The 27,960-nt window shown below is 46.8% G+C and overlaps 2 protein-coding genes across 9 annotated transcripts; both read right to left on the reverse strand.

The window, feature by feature from the left end:
- LOC117426052 (zinc finger protein 335-like) lies at nt 1–17,490 on the reverse strand. Of its 8 annotated transcripts, none has more exons than XM_059003825.1 (28): nt 17,151–17,490; nt 14,473–14,665; nt 13,893–14,169; nt 13,676–13,753; nt 12,243–13,463; nt 11,890–12,030; nt 11,478–11,627; nt 10,793–11,066; nt 10,176–10,353; nt 9,353–9,465; nt 8,867–8,885; nt 8,086–8,202; nt 7,795–7,871; nt 7,543–7,703; nt 7,020–7,249; nt 6,786–6,885; nt 6,605–6,699; nt 6,136–6,404; nt 5,641–5,776; nt 5,111–5,311; nt 4,582–4,724; nt 3,944–4,083; nt 3,472–3,575; nt 3,240–3,326; nt 2,829–2,912; nt 2,284–2,349; nt 1,970–2,075; nt 1–1,523 (listed from the first exon to the last, which is right to left on the reverse strand). In XM_059003825.1, the coding sequence occupies exons 2-28, from the start codon at nt 14,662–14,664 to the stop codon at nt 1,399–1,401; spliced, it is 4,884 nt and encodes a 1,627-aa protein (XP_058859808.1). In that variant the 5' UTR covers nt 14,665; nt 17,151–17,490; the 3' UTR covers nt 1–1,398. The 8 variants fall into 8 exon arrangements, with proteins under 8 accessions (XP_058859808.1, XP_058859813.1, XP_058859811.1 ...); XM_059003830.1 differs by having other exon boundaries at nt 6,623–6,696; nt 14,473–14,668; XM_059003828.1 differs by having other exon boundaries at nt 6,605–6,696; nt 14,473–14,668.
- A 1,139-nt stretch (nt 17,491–18,629) lies between these two features.
- Nucleotides 18,630–26,723, reverse strand: LOC117428207 (matrix metalloproteinase-9-like). The gene is made up of 13 exons (XM_034907763.2): nt 26,500–26,723; nt 25,388–25,620; nt 24,545–24,693; nt 24,163–24,291; nt 23,744–23,917; nt 23,169–23,342; nt 22,390–22,563; nt 21,960–22,115; nt 21,414–21,642; nt 21,162–21,301; nt 20,568–20,718; nt 19,836–19,939; nt 18,630–19,389 (listed from the first exon to the last, which is right to left on the reverse strand). Exons 1-13 carry the CDS (start codon nt 26,632–26,634, stop codon nt 19,268–19,270), a joined length of 2,070 nt encoding a protein of 689 aa, XP_034763654.2. The 5' UTR covers nt 26,635–26,723; the 3' UTR covers nt 18,630–19,267.
- Nucleotides 26,724–27,960: the final 1,237 nt, after the last annotated feature.

The following is a 27,960-nucleotide window of genomic DNA, read 5'->3' on the forward strand; positions in this document are numbered from 1 at the left end:
TCAGCATTAGGGATTTATTGAGAGCTGGCTCTGCGCTCCTGCTAAACCTAATTGAAACTATAATGAAGTGTATTTACACGGGGCAGCCTCATTCCTAGAGCACACATGCAATTCTTCCAGTTCCCCCGATATTGGGGTTATAAAGAACAGATATCACCCCAAGGTAGCACCCCCACTGTGGGATGCATGCTCCAAAAACAAAGCAAGAAGACATACTGATGAAAGCAACAACAGCAAATAAACTAGAAAGAGCAAAGCAAAAGTGTTTAACATGAAATAAGCACTGAGCAGTATAGAGGGGCATTATCATGAAACCCCTCTGCTGCCAAAAAAGAAAAGAAAAAACATACATCTGATTGTCCACATCCTCACATACCTCCATGTACAGGACTTTTAAGACTACGTTTCCCATTTTATAGACTGACGGGAGACCACCTCTGTCCATTAATGTGCAAGAATTTCAAAGAGGCGCAGTTTACACACGGAACAGTCCAATTAGCTTCTTCCAACATGAGACGGACACAGGCAGTTTCAATGATTCATAGTTTTAAATGTTATATATACACACACACACACACACAAGACATTGTTTTAGATTCTACAGTCTCCAGAACCCACCCGCCTCTCTGCTTTTAAAACAAAGTGCAATAGAATTCACAGGCACACTAATTGAATGACCCATGACTTTACTTTTCACATCTGAAACCTCACGTGTGCCAAAACACTGGCTGCTGCATCCTGTTACTGTAAACCAGAGACTTCCAGTAGACCCAGAAATAAGGTATCCCACCCTGTCTGTAAGGAAGTCCTGGATCAAACACGAGTCACTGTAGTACCTGGTACAGCAGCATCCCAAATACAAACGAGTCGCTGCATCGTTAGGGTCTGCAATTATACTGCAATTACTTGTCTTGGTTAAATGAATGTTTACTGCAGTGAAGGTGGAGGGGCTTTCCACATGGAGCCTGCATATTGCAGGACAAATACAGAACGCGTCCCTCCAAGAGACTGGGGAAGGATTCATTACCAGGGAACGCAAAAGAAAGTCTGTACAACATAGAAGTCACTTCTGGGTCTCAGAATACTTATCTGCTCTTGGGTCACATTTTTATTTATATACTTGCACCAAACTGGTAGATTATAATTAGGGCCTGACTAGATATTATACATGCTTTAGAAAGTAGTATTGCAAAATGTCCTATACAGCGAAATGCACCGCTGTTTCAACCCGGGCTGACTGGTTGCTAGTCTCTACAGTTGTGTGTACAAAATGTGAAAGCTGGAACCAGGTTTGCCAGGCTTTAATGGTGCGGAGAAAGCAAATCTGTACTTTTCCGGACGGTGGTGGACGTTTAAAACCCAACAATGTCCCACAGTGCAGTTCTGTGCTGCTTCCCCCTACTCTTCAGTGATCGTGATGACGTCATACTGGATCCCCTGCTGTTGCATCTGCTCCAGCTGCTCAGGCGTGGCTTCTGTAGCATACACGGTCTGAGTCTGGGCCATGGCTGCATCGGCCACTGCTGGGAAAAGAGCAGGAGAGAGAGAGAGAGGGAGACAGACAGACAGACAGACAGAGAGACAGACAGAGAGAGAGAGAGAGAGAGAGAGAGAGTTAATATACAGAACCAGAAACCCCTACAAACCACCAGGAACTCTGTGGTAATTAATAAGGGGAAGGTCTTTGAGCATTGATAGACCTGGCATGCCACTTGTTCCCAGCTAGCCAGGAGGAGAATTATGTTGTGGAATTGGGCTTCTCAAGACACTATACAAGCTTTGCAGCAGACCCAGACTGTAAACTGTTGCAGTGCCTATCGTTTACAGCAGGGTCAGTGTGTACTCTGGTCATCACAGAAGGGAGTGCTGTGGTAAATTCCCTGGAGACAGGGATTCCTGAACAGAGACAGTGTGCTGTGCAGCACTAGATTAAAAAAACAGCAGAGGGCGCTGGCGAGACATGGCTTACCAGTAACACTGGAATGTGCTGCAGCCTCTAGATCCTCATGGCTGACGATCTGTTCCCCTGAACTGATGGGTACGTACTGGATCTGCCCGTCGTGGCTCAACGCGATCTAAACAGGGGTCACAACTCAGTCTCGCAGTCTACATTTCTACAGCAGCTTTATGAATGTTGTTGAAGACAGGAAAATATATTTCCGCGATTAATTAGTCCTGGATTAACCAGGGTTCAGCAGGACTGGGTGCATTTTGGTGCAGTTATTCTGTTTATTAAGTTTGCCCGAGCCTGCCCTGGGGTTGACACTCTGTATTCTCCCTTACCTGCTGCTCCTGTAGGAACTGGCCGTCTTGTTCATACTGAATGTGAGCGATCTGTCCATCCTGTACCTGCAGTTCAACACAAGACACATATCTGAGAACAGAACAGGAGCGGCTATTTTAAAACCAGGAGGACAAACACCAACAGCCCGAGGTTTGTGCTGATCTGCGTTTGTCTGCCGGCCAGTATAATGTGTCTGCTTGTACAAGTGCAGTCTCTCCGTCAGTGCCACTGCATCAATGTGTAAAAGTCTAGAGGAGTGTGTGTCAATCTGTGTTTGTACTGTGTCTATGTTAATCTGTATGTGTTATGTGTTTATGAAGTGTTTACCAAGAAAGTTTCCGATGTTGTTGTCATTGTATGTGTGAATGAGTGGTGTGGTGTGGTGCATGTGTGTGCACATGCATGCAAGTGTTTGTTTGTGCACATGTGTGTGCATGCATGTGTGTTTGCTAGCATGTTTATATATATATATATATATATATATATATATATATATATATACATATACATATACACACACACACACACACACACACACACATACCTGAATGTGGTTTCCTTCTGACACCACCACATATTCCTGAGGGATGATGTGCTGAATCCCGTCCTGTGAGATGATATACTGGACCTGCAGAAAGAGATTGGGTCAGTGGATAAGCTCTTCTAAATCACACTACAGCCCTGCGGCAGTGCAGTCTCTTTGCAGCCTTGTGCTGTGGGCTCAAGTCATGACAGGGGCTCGGATTAGATCACAAACCCTTACTACAGTATGTACAGCGATTCCACATTCATTTTCAACATATCTGAACAGGCTGACTGTTCCGAAATCAATCCCTACCTTGACAAACAGACATTGAAGTCTTCTGGGGACCACAAAAACATAACTGGTTTGTTATACGTTGCATATGAAGTTCCCTATCCCTGGTTTACCCCTTTACTGAACAGAGATGCCCACCTCGGTTACCTGGTTCTCAGCAGTCACCAGGTGCTGCACTGTCTGCCCATCCACCGTGGTTATCTGCTGGATGTACGTTGTTTCCTCCTACAAAGGAAACACATTCAGAAAACACATACGCTAAGGTACTGCAAGTATCTGGGGGTCTCACGTCCCTGAGAGACCCCTCTATTTAAACCTCGTAGGTAGGGCGCATTGTAAAGCCCCACCCTGCCTCTACAGCAGTGTGTACCTGGTCTGACAGAGTCTGCTCCTGGGCTACGATGATGTGGTCCTGCCCCAGAGCCTGCTGCAGTCTCTCCGGAGTGATCACTGTCTGGCTGGCCTGCAGAGCAGCTGGTGGGGGAGAGAGAGAGAGAGAGAGAGATAAAGATGGAGAAAAAAATCTGTAAAACCACCATGAGCCCTACCGATTACCACAGGAGTTCGAATAGAAGTTTAGTTTTTACTTGAACCCAATAGCATCAACTACACTCGGACACAGCTTCAGTAGTTTTCTTCTCATTAAGCACAGTTTAAAACACATAAATATGCTGAATTTTGACTGTATTCACTTCTGCCAAAGACTACAGATTGTCCAAACACTTAAAAAAAAAAAAAAAAAGCCTTAAAAACAGGATACTTCAAAACAGACGCATTGCGGCTCTCAGCGAGCCACCCCGCTGGACAGCCCTGCCCTGGAGGGGGCGGTTCCGATTCCTTACTCTGCAGCGTGGCCAGCGTCTCCTCGTCGCTGTTCAGGATGACAGCCTGCTGGGTCCCCCCGAGCCGGGCCTTGCGGGCGGGCGGCTCGTAGCTGTGCAGCCGCTCCATGTGGAACTTGAGGTGTCCGTTCCGGTTAAACCTGCGGGGAGACGCCAGAGATTTACCACGTGGGTTTGTGCTGGAGCTGTGTGATCACTGCGGTCCAGAGGTCCACAAAACCCAACCATGTGGCACCTTACAGTTCACTGGTGGGATGTTTAAAACATGTGTCAACAGTGACATCTAATGGTAGAAAACAGTACATACTATCAACCCCATGACAAGAAACCTTTTGCTGTCATTTTAGATCAGCAGGGATGGAAATAAGACTCCCCTTGCATAGCAGTTTGATCCATTCCTGGTTTTACTGTGAGTTTAATAAGACAAACCTGAGCTTGTTTCCTATACACTGTGGCTAATCAAGCATGTATTAAAACCTGGAATGGGTGAAACTGCTATGCAGTAGGAGTCTTATTTCCATCCCTGATCAGTAATTTGAAGTTTTTTGGAAGCAGAAAAATAGTGTGCGTTTGTGAAGCAGGCCTATCAGATGAAGAGGCTAGTAGAATGCAGAATGCAGGAGTTGGGAAGCACGCACCTCTGTCCACAGATCTCACAGGCGAAGGGCTTCTCGTTGGTGTGAGTCATCATGTGGCGTCGCAGGTCCTTCTTGTTCTTGGACGCGAAGCTGCAGTGGCCACACTTATGGGGTCGGAGGTCAGCGTGCTGGGTCGTGTGATTCTGGTGGGGGGGGGGGGGGGGGCAAGGGGGAGACATTTATGTTTGTTAATTATTTTAAAAATATTTTTTAATCATTTACCAGGGATGTCCCATCACCATTAAATGTAGGGTTTGGAGAAACACTTCATCATCCAGAGTTATGGTTTGCATCCGTTCCAGCTCTGGTGAACAGGTGTACAGTACTGCGAGTGGAGGATGCATGCAGAGTGACAGATGCGTTGAGAAGTCTAGAGAGGATAGAGCAGGAGTGCACACTTTCAGTCCTCACTGTACCCTAAATGACTCAATTGAAGCACTTCAGCTCCCTGCAGCTCTTAACCAGTGAATTGCTTAGTGATCCCTATAAAAGCTGGAGGACTCTGGACCCCTGCTGCAGAAACACTAACCCGCACATCTGGCCAGGAGGAAGCAGCATAGCTACAGTCCGGGCACTTGAACATGTTGGGACCCACGTGCGCCCTCTTGTGGCTCTCCATCTCCGCCCTGCCGTGGAAGGAGGCCATGCAGATCTTGCAGGAGAACTTCTTGGAGTTGAGCTGCTGACTGGAGGAGGTGGAAGGGGGGGAGGCGGGGGTCTCGCTGCTGAGCTGGGGAAAGAAAGCAGGGATACATGAGTCTTCTTACAGAAACCGTTACAGTGCAACACTGAGATAAACTGAATTGAATATCTAGATAAGATAAGCAATGCATGGATTGTATTATCAGTACTAAATGACAATGACAACATACTGTATAGATAGCAAACCCATGTGTGCTGTAGGTCCCTTTCATAACTGTAACTGTAGCATAACTTGCAGTTCAAAAACAGATGCCCAAAACTGGGAGTAGGCTAAACATCCTCAACACTAAACCTCCCCCGTCACTCAATCCTCTCCAAGTGCTTCTCTTTAGCTCCCTGAGCCTCCCCATGCCTTACCTCAATTTGCTGGACAGTCCCTCCACCGAGGCTGGATGTCAGGTAGTACTTTCCCTTGTGCTCCTTCAGGGTACCGGTCAAAGCGCCACTGCTGACCACCACAGAATGAGAGCCCTCTGGGCTGGCATCCCCACTGCTGCAGACTCACAGAGAAAGGGCATTGTGAGAGTCAAGACAAGAGCAAGCCAGGGTCCCCTATAATATAATGCGCTGGGTTGGGATGTCCCATAAGAATTTTATATATATGTATATGTAGTTTTGTTTTGTTTTGCTGGTCTGTGCTAGTTTAAGTCTTATCTAATGGAAGTTATCTTCTAAATGTGAATATCTGCACAGCACACCTCTAACGTCACCTCTGTGCTCTGTTTCAGCGTTCTTTTCTTAATTCTTTTTTATGGGAGTGAATTGGATTTAGCAGACTGCTGTCTAGTGAAAGTAGCCCCTTGGTTTTCAGAGCTGCCCAGCAGTCTCCTGGCCTGTGTGCGGAGTCCCTACCTGTACACGGTGGCAGTGCTGTGGATCTCCTCTCCCGGCTGCTCCACCACGCTCAGCTCCCCGCCTGGGTACGAGGTGATGTTGATCTGGGTGATCTCAGTACCCCCCTCCATGGCCCTGGGTTCAAAGGCCTCTTGCACCAGGGCCTCCCCGTGCTCCCTCACGTGGAACGTCACAACCTTCTGGGTCTGGGAGGAGAGGTGCTCAGCGGGGTCTGCCTCCCCCTCCTCCAGGTCCCCTGCCGTCCCGTCCGATTTCAGCACTGCTACCTGCAGGGGGTGTCGCAGCGGTTAGTGGAGCTCACGATAACAGCACTACATAGAGACGCACACACACACACACACACAGAGGCTTACAGAGACACACACACACACAGACACACAGAGTAAATGACAATGGAGAACAATACAGCTGGAATAACAAGGCAGGATCTCAAAGCAAACTTTATATATACAGCCACAGACTGTACCTGCAGCGAGTTACTGACCAGCTCTCTGGGATTGCTCATGTTCAGCAGCAGGTCCAGTGCATTCTGTGCTGCCAGTTCAGCAGATTCATCTCCTGCTGTGAGATTAATTGAAACATGAATGAGTTGTTTCAATCTATTGAAGTAACTCAGGCGACTTCAGTCCTTCCTGTCCATTCCTCACCTTGCTCGTATATGATGGTGGTGTTTCCCAGGGAATCTTGGGTTACGGTGGGATTCTCCGTGGACTGCACTGCTTGAAATGCCATCTGGGCTATTGAAACCTGCCAATCAACAACAAAGGGTGTTAGGAATCTGGAGCTTCACAAAACCTGAACCTTCTCAATTTAACTTAGAAAGCATAACGTCTCAACGACACAGAAAGCAACAGAGGCCCTTCTCCCTCCCTGTCTCTTACGATGGGTCCGTGGGTGCTGTCCTGCACAGCCTGGCTGTTCTCATGCTGCTGCTTGAGCTCCTCTATCTGCTGCAGGGTGAAGAAGGGGCGTCGGCGGCGAGGGGGCTCCTCGGGGTGACTCCTGGCCCACTCCTCAAAGCTCTCCGCGTGGCGGCACTGCACATGCAGCCGCAGGTTCTTCTTGTGCTTCGTCACGAAGTGGCACAAATCACAGGAGAACGGCTTCTCACCTGGGAGGAGAGAGAGAGAGAGAGAGAGAGAGAGAGCACGTCAGCTGGCACAAGCTGTAAGAACTACGAGCATGCAAACATAACAAAGAAAAAACACATCTGAACCTTTTCATGCATGGCGACCTCATATGGGGACGGATAAATAAAAACTCTTCTAGTTTATATGGGGACATATGGAAGACGCAAATGCATGTAAAGAAATTACATTTTCAAGAACAAAAGCACAGCCCTATTAAAAGGCAGATCCTGTGCATCCCCGTGCCCTGGCAGGCCCCAGGGGCGGAGCCCCTCACCTGTGTGCTTGATGGCCATGTGAGACACCAGGAAGTCCTCTTTGGTGGTGGAGTATTTACAGTAGTCGCATTTGAAGGGCTTGTCGCTGGTGTGTGAAAGCTGGTGGTTGAGTAGAAGCTTCTTATTGTCGCACGTGTACTCACAGAACTCACACTTGAACCTACAAGACAGAAAGCAAAACACATCAACACGAAACAACACTGACAAGGACACGCGCTGTTACATCGTAGGTGAATTGCACCTGCTCTCACCTGCTGTTCCCGTAGCTCTGAATGTGAGTCAGGAGGTGCATTTTGAAGGTGTATCGTTTCTTAAAGGACTTCCCGCACTGCACAGCGAAGAGGAAACAGGAAGCATTAAGACATTTTACCAAAGCCTGGCCAAAACTGCCAATTCATAATGGATCAGTGGAGATTGTCTTTTTTAACCCAGCGCTATACTGTGCAGATTTACTGTGGTAATGCTTCTCTCAGGGAAGCACCACTGTGCTGGTGGATTTCAATACGAGTCTGCTGCCTTCAGTGTCCAGCCCCTGGACTGACCTTGTCACACATGTGCGGTTTCTCCAAGCTGTGCGTCTTCATGTGCTGTGTGAGCCGCTTCTGCATGGGGTAGACCCGGCTGCACACTGGGCAGGGGTACTGGGTGATCTTGGGAACCTGTTCAGAAGCAGAGGAAGGTCATTATCGCAACGTACTGCAGGAGCACTGTCATTGAAATTGATTCAATAAGCTCACTGCTTATATTTTTTGAGCCCCAGCCTCACCCTCTCCAGTTCATACACCTCTCTCTAGCTATAACCTCAGTTTGAGGGTGGTTTCTAAACGCACACATTTTGAATTGTAACTGCAATTTGCAAAACAAACCTTGTCGTCCTGTTACGCAGAACATCCAATTAGACCAGCAGGAAGTCATCAGAGGTTCAGTGTGTGTGTGTGTGTGTGTGTGTGTGGTCAACAGAATCCAAAATGGGAAAAAAAAAGGGACAGTCTGATTAGAGTCAGTTTATCTGCGGCTGGAAAGTTCACCCCTGGTCATATCTGGGGGAAGCCCACATCCTTATGAATAACTTTGACCACCACTGCCCCTTGTGTGCAGCCACTGTGCCATTTAGAGACAGATTTCATGCCTTCTACCAGCACAGAGAACAGCATGTGTTAAAAGGTAACCTCCTGAACCTATGCCATCTAGCACCAGCATGTTAGCAACATGTATGCACGAGAGCAGTCCAAGCTGGGCAGGCATAACAACACATTCACCTTTTACCAATCCACTGCCATCCTTACCATTTGTAAAACAGTAGTTCAAAAAGTGATCTCTTACCAGCTCAGTCTTCTTTTTCCTGCAAGAGAAAAGGGAAACAAAAATGACTTTGAATTGTTGTAGTACCACCTTTTCATAATTCACTTTCCTATCCTCCTCAGCGGTATCAAAACTCAATTTTATCTTTAACTGTGAGCTATAATGAATTCTAAGAACTATCCTCTATCCTCTGATACCTCACATATCCTCAGCTCTAAAGTCACACTGCCACCCAGTCCCTTAGTGTAAACCACTGCACCACAGTGCCTCATTGTCTCACAGCTCGTAGGACTGGATCCCACTGCCTCCCAGTCCCTTAGTGTAAACCACTGGACCACAGTGCCTCATTGTCTCACAGCTCGTAGGACTGGATCCCACTGCCTCCCAGTCCCTTAGTGTAAACCACTGGACCACAGTGCCTCCTTGTCTCACAGCTCGTAGGACTGGACCCCACTGCCTTCCAGTCCTGGGGATCTAACCAGCAAGCCAGCCAGCACAGCTCCTTACTTGTCCTTGCTGTGCACGGCAGAGTGACGGGTTACATCCTTCTTGTACACACTGGTGTAGTCACACTCGTCGCATTTGTATGGCTTTGTTCCCTCATGGTTGAACATGTGCTCCTGCAGCAAGAAGAGGAACGTGAAACACAGCGTTAAACTTCAGGGCACACCGTGTGCCAAAACCAGGATTTCAAAAAAGGGAACAGACCTGCCGAGATGCTATTGGAAAAGAAAATGATCCAGCGTTGTTGTAATCTGCAGGCATTTGCAGTGGCTACACAAACACTTGCCCAGTAGATGGCTCCACTGCATACAAGATTTGGAAGAGCCTCAACAATACTGCCCTGGGCTCAGTTGTGTCAGCAGTGCGCAAGTTCAAACTTAGCTTAGCTAGAGCGTAACTCTTTACTAACTCTGCTTTTACATAACCCTAATATTACACGGGTTGCACCAAGCGACATAGTTACAAGATAAGACTTAGTTGTTATTTAAAATGTAGGCATACCTTTAGACAGGTGTAAAGCTGTTTGTGGCTTCTGTTTCCAAGATGGCACGACAAGCTTTATTGCATGAACTTCTCTTTAGTAAAGTTTAGTAAAAGAGTCACGCTAGAACTAAGCTACGTTTGAACTTACGCATAGCTGCTTCAGCCGGGCCCTGCCCCCTGTAAGCTTAAGGAAGCAAAGCAAGATAAATGCTGATACTTCAGCTTTTGCCTTATCCAGAGAGAAAAGGCTTTAAAAGACATTTAAATAAAAGGACTGCTTCACAACTGTGCCAGACAGCAGATTGTAACCAGCATGCAAGCCCCAGCCCAGCCCCAGACCTGCCTTCAAGGAAGACCAGCGCTTGCACCGATAGCTGCACTGCAGGCACTTGAAGTGCTCCGGGTCGTTCCCCTCGTGAGAATCCAGGTGGAATCGCATGTCGACCTGCGTCAGGAAACGCGAGCCACAGATCCGGCAGTGATGTGGCCTCAGCAGGGGCTTGTGCGATCTGTAATAATATCTAGCATTCAAAACAAAAACAGAAAAAAAACAACAAGAGGCAGCATGTTAAAAGACAAACCCGTATTATACAGATAGGAAAGTAACATCCTGGAATGCTTCAGCAGCAAAACCTACATTTACTTCTGGAACGTGTCATATTACTTTGAATTTCATTCTGGGGTTGTACTTATTATTCTGAAGATTATAATAAGAGACATCGTTATACACCATTTTTTTGTTAAAGGAAAATAAAACTATTAGTGTTTAAAAAAAGATCAGGAGGTTAATGCAAGAACTTCCTTTTTACAAACGCCAATGCAAACTGCCTGATAAAGAACGTGAGCGAGCACTGAAACAGTAGGGCTGCTTTATTTCAGTGCTGAAGAGGAGGGATTGCCTGAGGTGAGAGATGGAAAGCATCAGACCCAGTACACTGTGTATGTGGAGGAGCTGCTCACTTGCGGGTCGACATGTACTTCTTGTATTTCTTGCGTAAGAATCGCTTGGAGGGTCGGCCTCGCCTCCTCGGGAAGTAGCCTGTCTCCTCTGCACCTGTATTAGAGGAGGGATCCTTGTTCTCTGAATCCGATTGGCTGACACCAGGCTCGGCGCAGTTCTCATTGGATGTTGAGGTTGCCCCATTGCCCAACCCTGAGGAGCTGGCTGCCTCGGAACCCTGTAGCTCTGCACTTTGATTGGATACAGAGGGAATCAAAGGCTCCACCTCGCCTCCTGATGTATTAATGAACAAAACAGGACAATCATTTAAGATGCATGAATAATATATATATATATATATGCATACAACTACCAGTAATAAATTTAATAATAATTTATTTCTTAGCAGACGCCCTTATCCAGGGCGACTTACAAGATATCACATTATTTTTACATACAATTACCCATTTAAACAGTTGGGTTTTTACTGGAGCAATCTAGGTAAAGTACCTTGCTCAAGGGTACAGCAGCAGTGTCCCCACCGGGGATTGAACCCATGACCCTCCGGTCAAGAGTCATACTGTACAGGGTTGGATTCTTTCATTGTGATATTTCACCTGTTAAGGGAGTCTGAAGGATTTCTCATAAAATCACACAACCAGGAAATACAGTAAATGTATTCACAAGAACAGCAAGGAGGCTCACCTTGGTTTAGGGGGCGCCTCTCGGTGGGGAACTTCCTGGGGCGCACCACCCTCCGACGAGGCCTCTCCAGGGAAGAGGTTGGGGCGCTACGCGGCAAACTGGGCTGCCGTCCGCGAGGCTCGTCCTCAGCTGGGTTATAGTCACTGTCGTCTGGGGAAAAGGAGGGATTGAGGGGGGATGGAGAGAGATAAGGGGGTTGTAAGTACACATTGAACAATAGTGTGCAGACTTTTAAGCAAAAGCTAAGGTCACTGGTGCTGGGATGGGTAACACAGGTTAATCACACCCTATGGCAGGAACGTTTATTTTCAAAGAGGTTCTGAACCCCAGCTTGCACTTCAGCTGCAGAGCTGGAGGTGTTGCCGATCCCCAGCGAGGGGCTGCAATGACCTGCAGTTGTCATGTCTTTTACCTTCAGGGTCGTCAATGGCACCAGCGTCTACAATATCATCCTCCTCCTCCTCGGCCTGCTCCCCCCCCTTCACTGCTTCCTCCTGGGTGGAGTCCTGACGTCTGGGGCGGCCGCGGCCTCGCTTCTTTGGTGGGGGGGCACCTGGGGAGGGGAGGGGGGTTGGTGGTGGACATTAGTCTCTCCTGCCCTCAATTAAATTCCCCATCAATCAAAACTTTGTATTTTTAATTTAAATTGTACAACCACTTAACACAATAGGCACAATGAAGACTTGCCAACACTGTGATAGCACATCTATGGACATACAATGAATAACGAATCCCAGCCCCTGGTGACTCTGCACCCACACGTACTGGTGTTTCTGAAGTGGCGCTCCCTCATGTGCTTGATGAGGGTGTCCTTGGAGATGCTCTTGTAGGGACACATCTTGCACTTGAACTGCTGCACCACCACCACCTCCATCATCTCCTCCAGCTCTGCCAGGTCCAGGTCCCCCAGGCGCTCTGACCTCTCTACCTCCCTGGACCCAGACTGCTCCTGGGAATGCTGGGGCTGGTCCGGACCGTCCCTACTGCACTCACTGTACTGGGAATTTTGAGGTTGATCTGGATCATTCCCACTGCACTCAATGTACTGGGAATTCTGAGGTTGATCCGGATCATTCCCACTGCACTCAATGTACTGGGAATTCTGAGGTTGATCCGGATCATTCCCACTGCACTCACTGTACTGGGAATTTTGAGGTTGATCTGGATCATTCCCACTGCACTCAATGTACTGGGAATTCTGAGGCTGATCCGGATCATTCCCACTGCACTCAATGTACTGGGAATTCTGAGGCTGATCCAGATCATTCCCACTGCACTCACTGTACTGGGAATTCTGAGGTTGATCCGGATCATTCCCACTGCACTCACTGTACTGGGAATTCTGAGGCTGATCCGGATCATTCCCACTGCATTCACTGTACTGGGAATTCTGAGGTTGATCTGGATCATTCCCTCTGCACTCAATGTACTGGGAATTCTGAGGCTGATCCGGATCATTCCCACTGCACTCACTGTACTGGGAATTCTGAGGTTGATCTGGATCATTCCCTCTGCACTCAATGTACTGGGAATTCTGAGGTTGATCCGGATCATTCCCACTGCACTCACTGTACTGGGAATGTTGGGGCTGGTCAGGATGATCTTCACTGCACTCCATATACAGGGAATTTTGTGGTTCATCCAGATTGTTCCCACTGCATTCAATGTACTGGGAATGCTGGGGCTGATCAGGGAGATCTCCACTGTACTCAAAGTACTGGGAATTCTGTGGTTGATCCGGATTATCCCCACTGTACTCAATGTATCGGGAATGCTGGGGCTCCTCGTGTTCAGGATAGCCGGAATGCCCGGGCTGGTCAGTTTGATCTGGATGCATCCCATCCTGATCCTGAAGGCTTGCTCGGTGATCGACCATTTCCGACTGGTCCAGACATGTGGAGGTGGAAGTGGGCCCCTCCGCCAAGGACTCCATGGCTATCCGGTTCGAGAAAGCAGAGGAGGACATCTGTGAGACCATGGGGGCACCTGGAGAGGAACAAAGAACCTGTCTTAATTAGCTTAGAGCCATCGTTTTCAAAACAAAGAACCTGTCTTAATTAGCTTAGAGCCATCATTTACAAACTTTCAACTGGAAAACAGTTACACCAAAGTAACGCCAAACTTATGGCAGGATAGCATTTTCAGATTTGACCCCCCGTACCCCTTGGCGCCCCCTCCCTGTTAGGGGCAGTACTGACCGTCATCAGGTCCCTGCAGGATGAGGTACTGGGTGGTCTCAGCCCCCCCATCTTCTGCACTCGTTACAGCAATGCAGCCTGCAGAACAGACAGCAGAGATAGAGAGTATTGGTTTAGCTCATTTTGCACAAAATAAGGACTTTCGCGGTTGGTAATATTGGTCCCAATGGACTGGCTAACATTGAGACAGACAGACAGATGGCAGGTCCGCTCGCACCGTTCATGATGTCAGGTCCGATGGTGGACTCGATGATCTTGTCGATGGCAGAACCCAGGTCACTGGAGGTGGAGGCAGTGGAGTCAGACACCATCATGAGCCCCTCGGAGCCGACAGCGCTGGAGTGCACCAGGACCTGCGCAGACTCCGACACCAGCAGGGACTGCGTCACCGTGGAAACGCTGGACACGCTGGTGGACTGGGCAACGGAGGAGGAGTCGGGAAGGTGGACCACAGCCATGACGTCAGTGCTGGAGCTCATCTCCGGGATCACCTCCTGAAAACAGCACGTTTTCAAATAGATTAAAACAGTAACCTTTACAATAACTGAACCACTCTGATTTAATAAATAGTTTAAAAATGTTTAGGAGATATATATTTTTAATTTTCTTTTGTGAAAAAGGACTTGCTTTATGAATTTAGAAAGAGTGGTTTTATAGCCTAGGAAGGAAAGATTTTACAGCGTGTTGCTTCATCCTTCCAAAAAGAAGTACAGCTCGCAAAGAAGATGCAGTATAATGTGGAAACAATTTAAAAACAGACGTGAATAAAAACACATCTCAGAAAGCTGTGCACATACCACCAGGCCTTCGGAGCTCTGGCCCACGTGCGAGTCGGGCTCGGGTGCGAGCAGAGGCGTGGCGGCCGTGTCACTGCTGTCCGCTGACATGGCCTCGGACGTCTCCATTCCCATCCCGCTCTCAGAGGGCTCCTCGAGCCCCGAGGGACCCGCATCGCTGCTGCTCTCCACCTCATTGTCCTCCGAGTCCATCCTGCTGCTAGAGAGTAAGAGAACAGAGGCCAGTTTCACACAGCACTGCGAGCACTGAGCAAGCAATCTTATTTCTACCTGTTTCAAAAAACAGTATTTTAAGATAGGACAACACAGTAGAAATCCACTCAGCAAGTCACAGCTATGGCCAAAGGTTTTGCTCCACCCTATCGAATTAATACATTTTGCTTCATAAAGTCAAATGAAACCTGCTGAATAATGTTATCTTAACTTATTGAATTACAAACCACTTTGTAGTTTTCCATATAGTTAACGAAAAACTGACAGAAATTTAAAAATGTGACATTTCAAAATCACGAAATACTGTACTATTATAATGGCTTCCGGTAGACTTTTGCAATATCATTTTGTAGTTTCTTTGATTACATGATGTTAAATAAAATATCTCATTTCTTTTTTTCTTTTTTTTAATGTCTCAATCCTAAAATTCTAGGTGATGTCAAATCTTTGGCCATAGCTCTATATGATTAAAGGATACATGTATTATTCTTTCTTTTTATGGAGGTGAAGTGGATTTAGCAGACTGCTACCTAGAACTGTTATGTGAGACCAGCCTCAGGCTGTCTGTGGCAGGGGCGACCAACAGACACTGAGCAGCTGTTTCCAGTCTCACGTTTCAGTGCTGGGCTTGAATCCACTGCACTGGATCTTCTGTTTACTTGGGGGGGGGTTCTCATCAATCCAGACAAGGCTTTGAGTTCCATGGATAGTCTGTGAAGAGCCAAACCCTGTTCTGCCTGCTTGTGTTTCTCTTAACCATGTCCATGGTTGAGAACTACAAAGCCCCACATAATTAAGAGAAATCATCCTTGTTTTCTGTTAGGCCACTCACACTGGAGGTTAGAAAGGTGCAGTTCATTGAGGAACAGGGGACATTTCTTTTCCACTGACTGCCTATATGAAGGATTGTTATTGGGAATAACAGCGTGTGAATTGTGGCTGTAGCTGTTACTTCTCATTGAAGTTATAGTTATATAGCTAGTGCATCATGAACTGTGTATATTGTATCATCCAACAGACCCAAATATATCCTGCTCCCTCTGAGGACTAATTAGCAGCAGGGATATAGGGTTTGACTTGAGTCATCCTCGCAAGCAGTCACGAGTCACGCAGTGTGGGAATCGTAAAGGCTTTCTTCCCTACACTGCTCTCCATGCTTCTCGTTTTGTGAAAACTGTGTCTGCTTAACACGGAAAAGTGTTATCTTGCGGATGAGCGCCGTCAGCATCATTACAGATAGAAGCACGTGATACAGCATGCTTTTCTAGGTCGGATGGTGCCGTTTATTTTTTATTGCTGAATTTCCATGTGCATTTCATGTATTGAAGAATATGGCTTATTGGTCTTTGATGATAAATTAATGAATTAATGCAACGGGTTTTTTTTTTTTTTTATATAAAGCATATCACTAGTTTACGTATCCAATATAAAAATCTAAAACACATGCTTTAAAATTGTAATTATTAATACGTGGGTATGTGTACTTATACGTTATAAATGTGAGCGTTAGCTGAATATGTAACTAGAAAATATGAAAATAAAAAGTACTCAGTTGCTAATTCATATTATTAACAGTAAAGGTAATGTAACATTTTACTTTAAATCATTCTGCGTTCATACGGAGCCTATATAGTCGACTCATTATCCTGCGAGTACATCGTCCCGGCAGGATGTCTGCAGTGAAATTTAATGTTGTCACAGACTTGCCCCAGCTCTGGAAAAACTTATCTGGTTTGCCAACTAAACAATCCACAGAGACCAGATACATCATTAAATGAATCTGTCACACCGGGCTTGTAAATTAACCAAGGTATCGCCTGTTGTGTACACCACAGTGTTCGGTGCGATATAATAATATTAAGATCGAAAGGGACCGAAGCTGCTGTACGGGCTGGCTTGTTATTTGTGTAACCTTCCTTGGAGAGAAATGCTCTTGCTTGGCCAGGTAAATAAACACGTCCTTGCCGTCCGAAATGTAACGCAGTCAGTGCAGTGCAGTGTGGAAACCGAAGCGTGTGACCCGCCGCTTCTCGTTGCACGGTCTGTGGATGTTGTTTACACTGATCGTGTTGTGTAAACGGCTAGCTATCCTGGCTTTGCTAACGCAAATGTTGATATATAGGCCACTGCGTGAGACACCCGTACGAGCAGCTCATTCTCAAAGCGTGCCACTTGTATTTAATAACTCGTAAGTTTGCATAAACTGTAATATTGTTTTCACACGCCGTGCTTTCTCCATAGCCCTGCAACTCGATAAATCTGCCAGGCCAAGGTGCCCTACCCACTGCCTGCCGCCATTTGCCCCCCCTGTCTTTTCCACTCAGGCAGTCCGTGAGCGCCTATCTGCGGCTAAGGGACCCCGAGGGCCTCCTCAAAACGACCAGACCGCCCCGTCTCCTTCCCTGAACAAAATCAAAAAGTCGTGTTTTTATCAGGAAGAGAAAACCGCGAGCGGCGTTCCTTACTGTTTCTTGGATTCCGGACAGTCTTCCTTTTTTTCTCCAATCCCTCAAAGTCGAAAACAGTTCGACCTGGTAAACGCTCCGGCATTCTACACGGACGCCATCAGCTTCTCTCTTTCTTCCCGTAGGACGCCGGCCGGATCTCATTTCAGTGCCTGGCATTTGAATGTGTGTGTTTAAATAAAAAAAACAACACGTTTAACAACGAGAAGACATGTCGCAGGCTTTTTAAAACGGAACGTACGTCTTATTTAAGTACAGTCCATTTAAATGTAAACGATTTAATAACCCGGGACTAGGTTTGTCGGCGGAAGGTTGTGGCGGTTTTCGCCGGGAAAGTCGTAAAGGGGTTTTTAAACGCGAAGTGGCTCGCGGAGGTAAAGACAGTGCACTGTGGGATAGGTAGTCCTCCGGACGGGCTGGTGGATCTGCAACAGTTCTACCAAGCTTGCAGGACACACCAGTATTCTGTATCAAAAGGAGCGAGCCATTCAGACATGCGTAGAATAATATTCTGCACAGGGACACATGCACAGGCTGTAATTTCATATACCACAAAATAATTACATTTTTATATAGAGCCCACCCTCCCCCTTCTACTGTGCTGAAATCATACTGTCATACCAAATATGCAAATTGACACTACTGTGTTGTGGACTGCTGGCGCTCAGTGCTAAATCTTCACATGATCAAAAAGAGCAGTACAATGTAGAGTACTGTTTGTGCTGTGCCCCTGCCTTGTCATGCTGTCTACAAACAAGTGCAAACAGTCCATGTGAAGGATGCACAATGCTGTTCCACATGAATGGAAAGGTTATTGTGAACAATGCACTCACTGCTGACCAAAGACTGCTTTAACACCTTTATTATTATTATTATTAATTTATTTCTTAGCAGACGCCCTTATCCAGGGCGACTTACAAGATATCACATTATTTTTACATACAATTCCCCATTTATACAGTTGGGTTTTTACTGGAGCAATCTAGGTAAAGTACCTTGCTCAAGGGTACAGCAGCAGTGTCCCCCTACCGGGGATTGAACCCACGACCCTCCGGTCTAGAGTCCAGAGCCCTAACCACTACTCCACACTGCTGCCCTACTCTACACCTCTACCCGAACCCTTAACACCTCCAACCCGAACCCTTACACCTCTACCCGAACCCTTACACCTCTACCCGAACCCTTACACCTCTACCCGAACCCTTAACACCTCTAACCCGAACCCTTAACACCTCTAACCCGAACCCTTACACCTCTAACCCAAACCTTTAACACCTCTAACCCAAACCCTTACACCTCTAACCCAAACCCTTAACACCTCTAACCCGAACCCTTACACCTCTAACCCAAACCCTTACACCTCTAACCCAAACCCTTACACCTCTAACCCGAACCCTTAACCCTAGAGGATGGCAGTTTTTAAACTGATTGGGGAATTTTTGTTTTTCTTTTTAAAATTATTAAGACAAGAGACCTGCGTTTAGAAAGACAGTGTGTTTATTGAGTAAGCTGTCGTTGTACAAAATAGCAATCTTCTTGTATCATTCTTTACTTTTTTTCTTTAATAATTTAGATTCCACTTTCAGCAACACATCAAGGGTTGCTCGCTACACACTTATGGAACATTCTTAAATAGAAAAAAAAAATCTTACATTACAAAGTATTAAAAAAATAATACAATTAAACCAATTATAATTAATAATAATAATAATAATAATAATAACAACACAAATTAAAATTACGAAATCTGCTGATGTTTTCCTTTCTTTCCGTTTGCACCAGGCAGACGGATCTCTTCTGAACAAAAACAAAAAAAGATTTGGGCAGTATTGTGTGATGATTCATTTTTCACATTTGTGCTCTCTAACCTAACAGACAATCCAGTGCTGTTTACAGACCCCTAATGTCTGTCTGGGCAGCTCAGTGCAGACCTGAGCAGTAAGTGTTATTAAGGAACACGGTTTTAAGTAGCTATTAAGGGAGGGGGTCTATGAAATACAATAAAACACACACTGGTATACAAGGCATCTTCATTTGTGTGGAGGGTGCCTACAATAATAAATCATTCTCCCAGCACCGCAAAGGAGAGAGTCAGAGAAAGAGAGAGAGAGATGGGCTCAGTAGCGGCGTGAGGGATCCACACACTTCAGGATGTCGTACTTCACGTAGCCTACTCTGCTGACCTGGCGACGGGAGTTCATCTGCCAGTAGAAACGGTCCCGGCAAAAGTAGTAGCTTCCTGGAATAAAACAAACCCAGCATGGAGCGGTTAAAGATGATTCTGTTACAGTAGCCTGCAGACAGACAGCAGAGTCACACCTGCAGACAGACAGCAGAGTCACACCTGCAGACAGACAGCAGAGTCACACCTGCAGACAGACAGCGGAGTCACACCTGCAGACAGACAGCAGAGTCACACCTGCAGACAGACAGCAGAGTCACACCTGCAGACAGACAGCGGAGTCACACCTGCAGACAGACAGCTGTTTTGTGTTCTGTGTGATATTAAAAGTTTAGCCAGTTGATGGGAGGCACTGTGCAAAAATCTAATTCCCGTACTGATACCTCAAAGCAGCCTTGGTATTTGAGTTATTACTGAAAGTGTTTACTATCCCCTGAACTAATACAACTTGACAAAGTCGGACGGATCAGATGTTCCTGTTTAGACCTCAGGTGAATCCTTACCTTTGTAAAGAAAGACGTCATGGGAGTCAACAGGCACACCACCAAAGACCTCATCAGTGTAGCGAGGATATCCCTTATCAATGGACTGAGCTTTCACGTCCATTCTAGAGAGAGATACAAAACTTTTTTAGGAGACGCAAACAATGTGTCGCTGTCAAAGGAAGTGTGGTATCTGTCCATGATCATGATCTAGGGCAGCAGTGTGGAGTAGCGGTTAGGGCTCTGGACTCTTGACCGGAGGGTCGTGGGTTCAGTCCCTGGTGGGGGGACACTGTTACTGTACCCTTGAGCAAGGTACTTTACCTAGATTGCTCCAGTAAAAACCCAGCTGTATAAATGGGTAATTGTATGTAAAAATAATGTAATTGTATGTAAAAATAATGTGATATCTTGTAACAATTGTAAGTCGCCCTGGATAAGGGCATCTGCTAAGAAATAAATAATAATAATAATAATAATGATCTTCTCCTGCGACTGCCCTGACAGAATTTTACACTAGGTGTCAGTGCAGTATCACAGGTGCTGCTGTCTCTCGCATCCTCACACGCGCTGCACCCCACTGTTCTTGTGAAAGAGCATCTCTCCAGCCTTGTGTGTTGAAGAGCACTACGATAAGAAGGATTTGCTCCCGCCCCCTGTTGCTTTGTCTTTGTACTGGCTTGACTATGATGCCCAGCCCCTCAGTGTTGGTGTTTAGGGTTTGATGGGTGGGTTGCAGAGCCCCAGTCTCACCTCCAGTAGTTCTCCCCATTGAAGAGCAGCACCTTGCCCTTTCCTCTCTGGATGGCTCCTACAATTTGATCCACGTCGCTTCCCAGACCAAGCTTCTCAAGACTGCGGGGGCCCAGCACGTTCTGACCATGGTACACCCAGAAACGCTTGCCTGTGGACCCAGGACAGCAAGAGCTATTATAACAACCTCAGACACTTTAGTCATGCGTTCTCTATACACTCAAACCTGCTTATAGCGACGACTCAGTGGTCTTTTAGAGTCGTGATTAATAATAGGAGAAATACATGCAAGAGATACGACAGAACGGTCACTAGACAGTCCTTCAATGCAGGTTTAATTGTAGTAATAATCATGAAGCAGCAGCACAGCAGTGTATTTACTGTCAAGCTAACTCTTTATGAATTGAGACACTGGGATTTTAAAGCAAGACGTTTACCAGCTCATGAGGCACTAGGAGTGTTCTGTCTACACTCCATGCTAATTCTACATGAAGAACTCAGTGACGTTCCTCTAGCTGACAAGAGATGGCTCTCCTAAAGAGGCAGGATGCCTGTCTCCTTCTAGACGCAGAAGCTGCGAGGCGCTGGTGTTACCTGAGAAGAAGAAGATCTTCTTGGTGAGCAGGTCCTCAAAGGCGGTGTCGATGGTGGCAGGGAGAGCCGGCCATTTATCAGCAATGGGGAACGGGCCCTTGATCTCTCCATTCCTCTGCGCAGAGACCCTCCAGTATTGTCTAGAGAGACAGAGCAACTGCGGTCAACAACTAATCATAAAGTTCCAAGACACAATTTTTAAAAATGGCATGTTATGTATAAAATGGAGCACATAATGGTTTGGCTGCATACCCGTCCTTGAAGAGGTGGAGCTCGCCCTGGATCTCTGAAATAGCGTCGAACTGGTTCACCTCGCAGGCGTCCTGGGAGGGGTCAATGGGGCGGGAGGTGGTGACGGGAGTGTCTGGGGTGGTGACGGGGGTCTTGGGGGTTTCCGCACTGGGGGTTGGGGTGGGGGTGGTGGTTTTAGGGGATTCATCAGTAGGCTGGGGTGGAGTGGGGTCCGGTCCGGTTTTGGGACCTACAGTGGCAAAAAAAAAAAGGTTACAGAACATTAATAGATATTGAAACTGTATACTGGGATTATGCCAAACAAATACACTTAACCCTGAAATGTCCATTTGTGTATCACATGTGATCCAATGCTTAGCCAGCCCTCTATGTTATTATTATATGTTATAATTGTTCATATGCAGTACTTTATGTGTTGCTGGACAGGAACAAAAGTGGAGATTATTACTTTCTCATAGTGTATGAGCTGCATCAGAATATTCTTATGATATAGCTGCAGCAGGTCAGCACTACGGCACTGGTGTGGCTATGACGTCAGGAGCTCACCGTAGAGGTACTGGATCCCGGCGATGTCGTCCCGGTGCAGATGGAAGTCCTCCTCATAGCTGTACATGGGGTACATCAGAGCATCACGGATGTTGGAGTGATCCAGGCCTAGAGCGTGGCCGAATTCGTGGGCCGCCACAAGGAAGAGGCTGTAGCCTGGAAGAGGGAAGGCAGTGAGGGGCTGGGCCCGTGCTCGAGGCTCATTGAGTATTGAAATGTGTTATAATGTAGTAATCACATGGTCACTGCTGAACGGTGACTTGTGTTCCCCACACTGTCGCTGAGACTTAGCTACTAACACTGATTACTGGTAAAACAATTGCGAAATAGTTGCGAAACTGTACTACGAAATAATCATTGTTTAATATAAAACTATTTCTCTGAATAACCTTTTCAGATTGAACCGGGGAAGATGTTTTTCTGTGCTCACCTCGGTCTGGGCAGAAGCCCCATTTCTGGTCCCTGTCGTAACTGCTGGTAGTGGCGCACCACAGCTTCCCGTCCCCGCGGCCCTCGCTGGTGCAGGAATCGTATGTCTTCCCCAGGAACGTGAAAGGAAATTCACAAGGTTCCCCCTCTGAGTTTCCACCAATCACTGCTGTGTCTGCACAATAAAACAAGTCAACAGTGTTTGTTGTGTTTTGCAGAATATTGTGTCTTTGTATTTGTATTGTAAAGCGCTTTGAGATGCCTTGGTCATGATGAGGCACAATTGAAATGTAAGTTGCTGTAGTTTGAGATGCTTGGTCCAGATGAGGCACAATTGAAATGTAAGTTGCTGTAGTTTGAGATGCTTGGTCATGATGAGGCACAATTGAAATGTAAGTTGCTGTAGTTTGAGATGCTTGGTCATGATGAGGCACAATTGAAATGTAAGTTGCTGTAGTTTGAGATGCTTGGTCATGATGAGGCACAATTGAAATGTAAGTTGCTGTAGTTTGAGATGCTTGGGCATGATGAGGCACAATTGAAATGTAAGTTGCTGTAGTTTGAGATGCTTGGTCATGATGAGGCACAATTGAAATGTAAGTTGCTGTAGTTTGAGATGCTTGGTCATGATGAGGCACAATTGAAATGTAAGTTGCTGTAGTTTGAGATGCTTGGTCATGATGAGGCACAATTGAAATGTAAGTTGCTGAGGTTGTCGTTGTTCAAAGCTCTCTAAGCCTGTTTCAGTATCTCTTGAGAAGGCAGTGTTTTGAGGCTCACCTCGGTTGGGACAGAAGCCGTACTTCTTGTCCTTGTCGAAGTTGCTGGTGGTGGCACACCAGCGGTAGCCGTCGCTGCGCCCCTCAGTCGTGCACTTGTTGTAGGTCTCGCCCAGGAACACGAAGGGGAACACGCACTCAGCTCCATCGCTGTTCCCACTAAAGGTGTACAGCACTGTGGATAACAAGAGCTTCAATGAAACACACTTCTAAAGATAGCTACATCACTATGCTCTGTGCTCCACAGTCCCGCAGCCTGGAAAGATGTTTTCAACTAAATGCATTGGTCTGGCCTAATGAAGAGCTGAGGACCGGGAGGCAGTGTGGCACAGTGGTTAAAGCTGAGGACCGGGAGGCATTGTGGCACAGTGGTTAAAGCTGAGGACCGGGAGGCAGTGTGGCACAGTGGTTAAAGCTGAGGACCGGGAGGCAGTGTGACACAGTGGTTAAAGCTGAGGACCGGGAGGCAGTGTGGCACAGTGGTTAAAGCTTGGCAGTGATAAGGAGTGTCACATAGTGAAGGGCATAAAGGGGGCTGCTGCAGCAGAGGAGAAGAGAGCCTGAAAGCACACTCACGTTCACTGGGGCAGAAGCCGTATTTCTTGTCGGTATCAAAGTTAGCCGTGGTGGAGCACCAGGGGAGGTTGTCAGAGCGACCCTCTGTGGTACAGCTGGAGTAGGACTTGCCCTCAAACAGGAAGGGGAAGTGACACATGGCGCCCTCAGCGTTACCGTATCGCGTCTTCACAGCTAGACCACAAGGAGAAAGATGGGCAGCGGTGAGCATCGGGTCTCGCAAGACTGTTTCACCAACAGATCATACACTTAAGCTGCTACTAGAGTGCAACATGCTGACATAAATAACAGACGCATTGTCAGGAATTTACAACACATTCAAAATCCCATTTCTGTTTAGATCTGTCTTTGTGTGCAGTGTATTGACAGCCCTGTGTGTGCCGTGTGTCTTGGCACAGTCGTGGCATCGTGATTCTCACCTGGTCCGGTGCCCAGGGTCCAGAACTCGTCATCATCGAAGTGTGCATCTCCCTGGATGCCCTCACCCGGGGGGTAGGCGTGTGCCAGCAGCCCATCCTTCCCGTCAAACGGGTAGGGGTCTCCGTGATCTGAAACACGAGGCGAACAGCACAGCGGGTTAGACAAATAACTGACCCTGCTCCAGCAAAGAGAGTCAAGGGCGCTGGCATGAGCAGTCCCACCGACTTGCATACACACAATGCTATACAAGTACAGAAAAATATCAAGCTAAAAATCTTTAACCTGCAGGAAATATTTAACAACAAGCCCAGTGAGGCAGCTCCACAGTTTGAAATATCTGTTCCTTTTCCAGAGGGTAGTGGATGTGTCCAGAACACTCACCTAGCTTTCCGAAGGACACCATGATGTCGGCCGTGCCTGAGTAGAGGCGTGTAAAGGTCAGCGGGGTCACATCACTCCACACCTTGAAGGCCCGAGCGAAGGCATCGTCAATGACGGCGGGGTCCATGTCTGGGGAGTAGTTCAGAGTCCTGTAATAATAACACAATAGCGGTCATGCAATGTGTTTGTATAACTACACACTGCCTACTTGAATCTAGCAGCTACAGTAGTCCCACAAAACACAACATATTACTTCATACAAAAGCGTTTCCTTGATATAAACATTACAAAATGAGTGGTTAGGTATGAGTGTCTTCATAAGCATCTCCAATGGGGATGTGGATATCAGGAATCCGAGTGTTTTAAGTTCCTGCACTTTCAGGATCTGCGGATGCAGAGCTGAGGCCAGCGTGTACTTGAGAAGGATTTGTTTGCCTGCTTGATGGTTTTGTTTAAACACTAGAGACTAATCTCTTTAAATCCACACAGAAAGTCCTGAGGCTCGTTATTGTATTAATTCAAGGGTTTCTGCCTTGTTGCAATGTGACAGCCAGCTGGAAACTGACTGAGAGCCATGCTGACTGGAGCCAGAACTCAGACCAGGTAAAGCACAATCATATTTATGCTCTCAATCCTATGTATGTAGTAATTTGGGACAGGCTATCCACTTGAACCAGACTTTGCAGTAAAGTTATAATGCAGTTTATACATTTATATTTATAATGCATCCAATGTAATCTGCCTTGAAATGAATCAAAGTTTCTGTCTTAGCTATCCAGGCCTAGGGAAAGTCCTTTTTCCTTGTGTATCAGTGTAAGCCAGTCCCCCTGTCTCCCCTCTCACCTGTATGTGATGTCGTTGTGGTCCCACTTGAGGTCTCCAGTGAAGGTCTGGTAGTTTCGGATGTCAGGGACTCCACAGCGTGGCTGTTTCATAGCGCTCAGTGTCTCTGTGTTCAGCTCCCCAGTCTCTGGCAGGCCCAGATGCCTCTGCATCCTCAGTAGTGCCTTAGACTTGGAGGCCAGGCGAGTGCTGCGCTCCTCCAGGTTGAGGTATCCGAAGCGCTCCAGGTAGCTCTGCAGGAAGAGAGTAAGAGGAGCAATGAGAGATTCAGCAGGAACTGTGTTCAGTAGGCAACTGACTTCCACCCAGCCCAGAACTCCAACCACTGAGCTACTCAGCACCATGCCCAGCCCAGCACTCTAATCACCGAGGTACTCAAACCCACTACCTTCCACCCTGCCCAGCCCAGCACTCTAATCACCGAGCTACTCAAACCCACTACCTTCCACCCTGCCCAGCCCAGCACTCTAACCAATGAGCTACTCAAACCCACTACCTTCCACCCTGCCCAGCCCAGCTCTCTAACCAATGAGCTACTCAAACCCACTACCTTCCACCCTGCCCAGCCCAGCTCTCTAACCAATGAGCTACTCAAACCCACTACCTTCCACCCTGCCCAGCCCAGCACTCTAACCAATGAGCTACTCAAACCCACTACCTTCCACCCTGCCCAGCCCAGCACTCTAACCACTGAGCTCCTCAAACCCACTACCTTCCACCCTGCCCAGCCCTTCTCTCTATTATTATTTTTTATTATTATTATTTATTTCTTAGCAGACGCCCTTATCCAGGGCGACTTACAATTGTTACAAGATATCACATTATTTTTACATACAATTACATTATTTTTTAACACATTATTTTTTACATACAATTGCCCATTTATACAGTTGGGTTTTTACTGGAGCAATCTAGGTAAAGTACCTTGCTCAAGGGTACAGCAGCAGTGTCCCCAACCGGGGATTGAACCCACGACCCTACGGTCAAGAGTCCAGAGCCCTAACCACTACTCCACACTGCTGCCCTAACCACTCTAACCACTGAGCTCCTCAAACCCACTGGTGGCAAGTACTCATTGTAAGAACCAAACCTCTGTTTAAGGGTCTACTTACGTTGGCAAACTCCTGGTCAGTCATATTCTTGAGAATCTCTCCAGGGAAGGTTACAAAGACAGACTTGAGTGGAGCGCAGTAAGTGCCCAGGACACAGAGGCCCAGGGTGACAGCGGACAGAGTGTAGGCTCCCATCCCGGCTTCTCTTCAGTGAATTGTATCAGCCTCTGAGGTGTGCTGTTTCTCTAGCAGGTCTCTCTGACTGTTTGTCTTCTCTCTGAGATCCACTTCTTTATTTATAGCCTGTGTTGAGTCACCAGAGTCCCTCCCCATCCCACACCCTTCTCATGTCTCAATACCAAACAAGCTTTTGTCATTTATTTATTTTTTGGGGAAACTTTTTTTTAAAACAACTTTTTTTTGAACACCAGTAATGCATCTGAGCACCACTAGATGGCTCCCTGTGTAAATATGCTTGCTCACTAGTATTGTACAAACTGCTTGAGAAGAGAGCGTTGCTTTAGTTTCTGCTATGTTCTGGTCCATATATACGTATATGAAAGAAATCACAATGTTTAACTTGCCGTGAAAGTGTATTCATTTGGCACTGTTGTCCTCAGCCATTAGCAGCATCACTGAATATACTTGTTCTGGTGAAGATAAACTACAGTTCAAAGTAATTATAATGATCTTAATCTGCAGCTGAGAGGTCGTTACTGTGCAGCTCAGATATAGTCCTGCTGAAGTTAGCCTTTGTGTTGTGTGTGTATTGAGTTGAGTCATTTGCAGCGGCTCTTCTCTGTATGAGAGCCCTTTGGCATATATGCAGATTGATCTTTCATTAAACAATGCTTTCCCCATGCTAACACTGTGCATTTCCTGTGCTTTTCCACAGTAAACTATGTTTTCTTTTACCATGCTTGAACATAATTCCCACAGATTTTCATCACTCACCTGGGCTGTACCATGCTTTCACTGCGCTTTCCTTCACTTTGCTGTGCTGTTTACCGCTTTCATATCGCAGCCTACGAAACAGCGTGAGATTTGTGAATTAAAAGAACTGAAGCTTTGCGAGGAGCGAGGTGCTATGGAAACGGGAGGGGGTTTTCATTATGCTGTGGACGTTTGAGGCCCCCAATAAAAACATATTTACAGTACACTATCAGTGATTGGCTAATTATGTTTTTGTGATTGGTAAAACAGAAGTAAATGGCACAACAGTAATGAAAGCCTTCTGCTTGTGACTCAATCAATGGGTACTGCAATACTTCCTGCAATGTCACCTCCTGTGTATTCACTTCCAGTCACTTCCACTGGAGGAGTTCCAAGTCTGTTAACACGGGGGGGGGGGCACTGAGCTGCAGGGGTTCGGACTCCAGTATCAGTGTATATCAGTCATGTCACACCCACGTCTTGAAGGACAGGTATAGAAAGATGGGAGCTTGTAAACTATTATCCCACTTCTCCCTCCCAGTACACTCCTTGTGTGCCGACAGCTGAGCTCCACATTCCTGTTAGCAG

The sequence above is a fragment of the Acipenser ruthenus genome, chromosome 29 (genome assembly GCF_902713425.1).
Source record: "Acipenser ruthenus chromosome 29, fAciRut3.2 maternal haplotype, whole genome shotgun sequence".
Lineage (NCBI taxonomy): Eukaryota > Metazoa > Chordata > Actinopteri > Acipenseriformes > Acipenseridae > Acipenser > Acipenser ruthenus.

Coding starts and splice junctions, on each gene's coding strand:
- LOC117426052 (XM_059003825.1), bottom strand. CDS start 14,664: ATGGACTCGGAGGACAATGAGGTGGAGAGCAGCAGCGATGCGGGTCCC. Junction 6,700..6,785: donor CACCATCATATACGAGCAAG/GTGAGGAATGGA, acceptor TTAATCTCACAG/CAGGAGATGAATCTGCTGAA. Junction 5,777..6,135: donor AGCACTGCCACCGTGTACAG/GTAGGGACTCCG, acceptor GTGAGTCTGCAG/CAGTGGGGATGCCAGCCCAG.
- LOC117428207 (XM_034907763.2), bottom strand. CDS start 26,634: ATGGGAGCCTACACTCTGTCCGCTGTCACCCTGGGCCTCTGTGTCCTG. Junction 23,918..24,162: donor GACCCTGGGCACCGGACCAG/GTGAGAATCACG, acceptor CTTGTGGTCTAG/CTGTGAAGACGCGATACGGT. Junction 22,116..22,389: donor GGGCTTCTGCCCAGACCGAG/GTGAGCACAGAA, acceptor TCCCTCTTCCAG/GCTACAGCCTCTTCCTTGTG.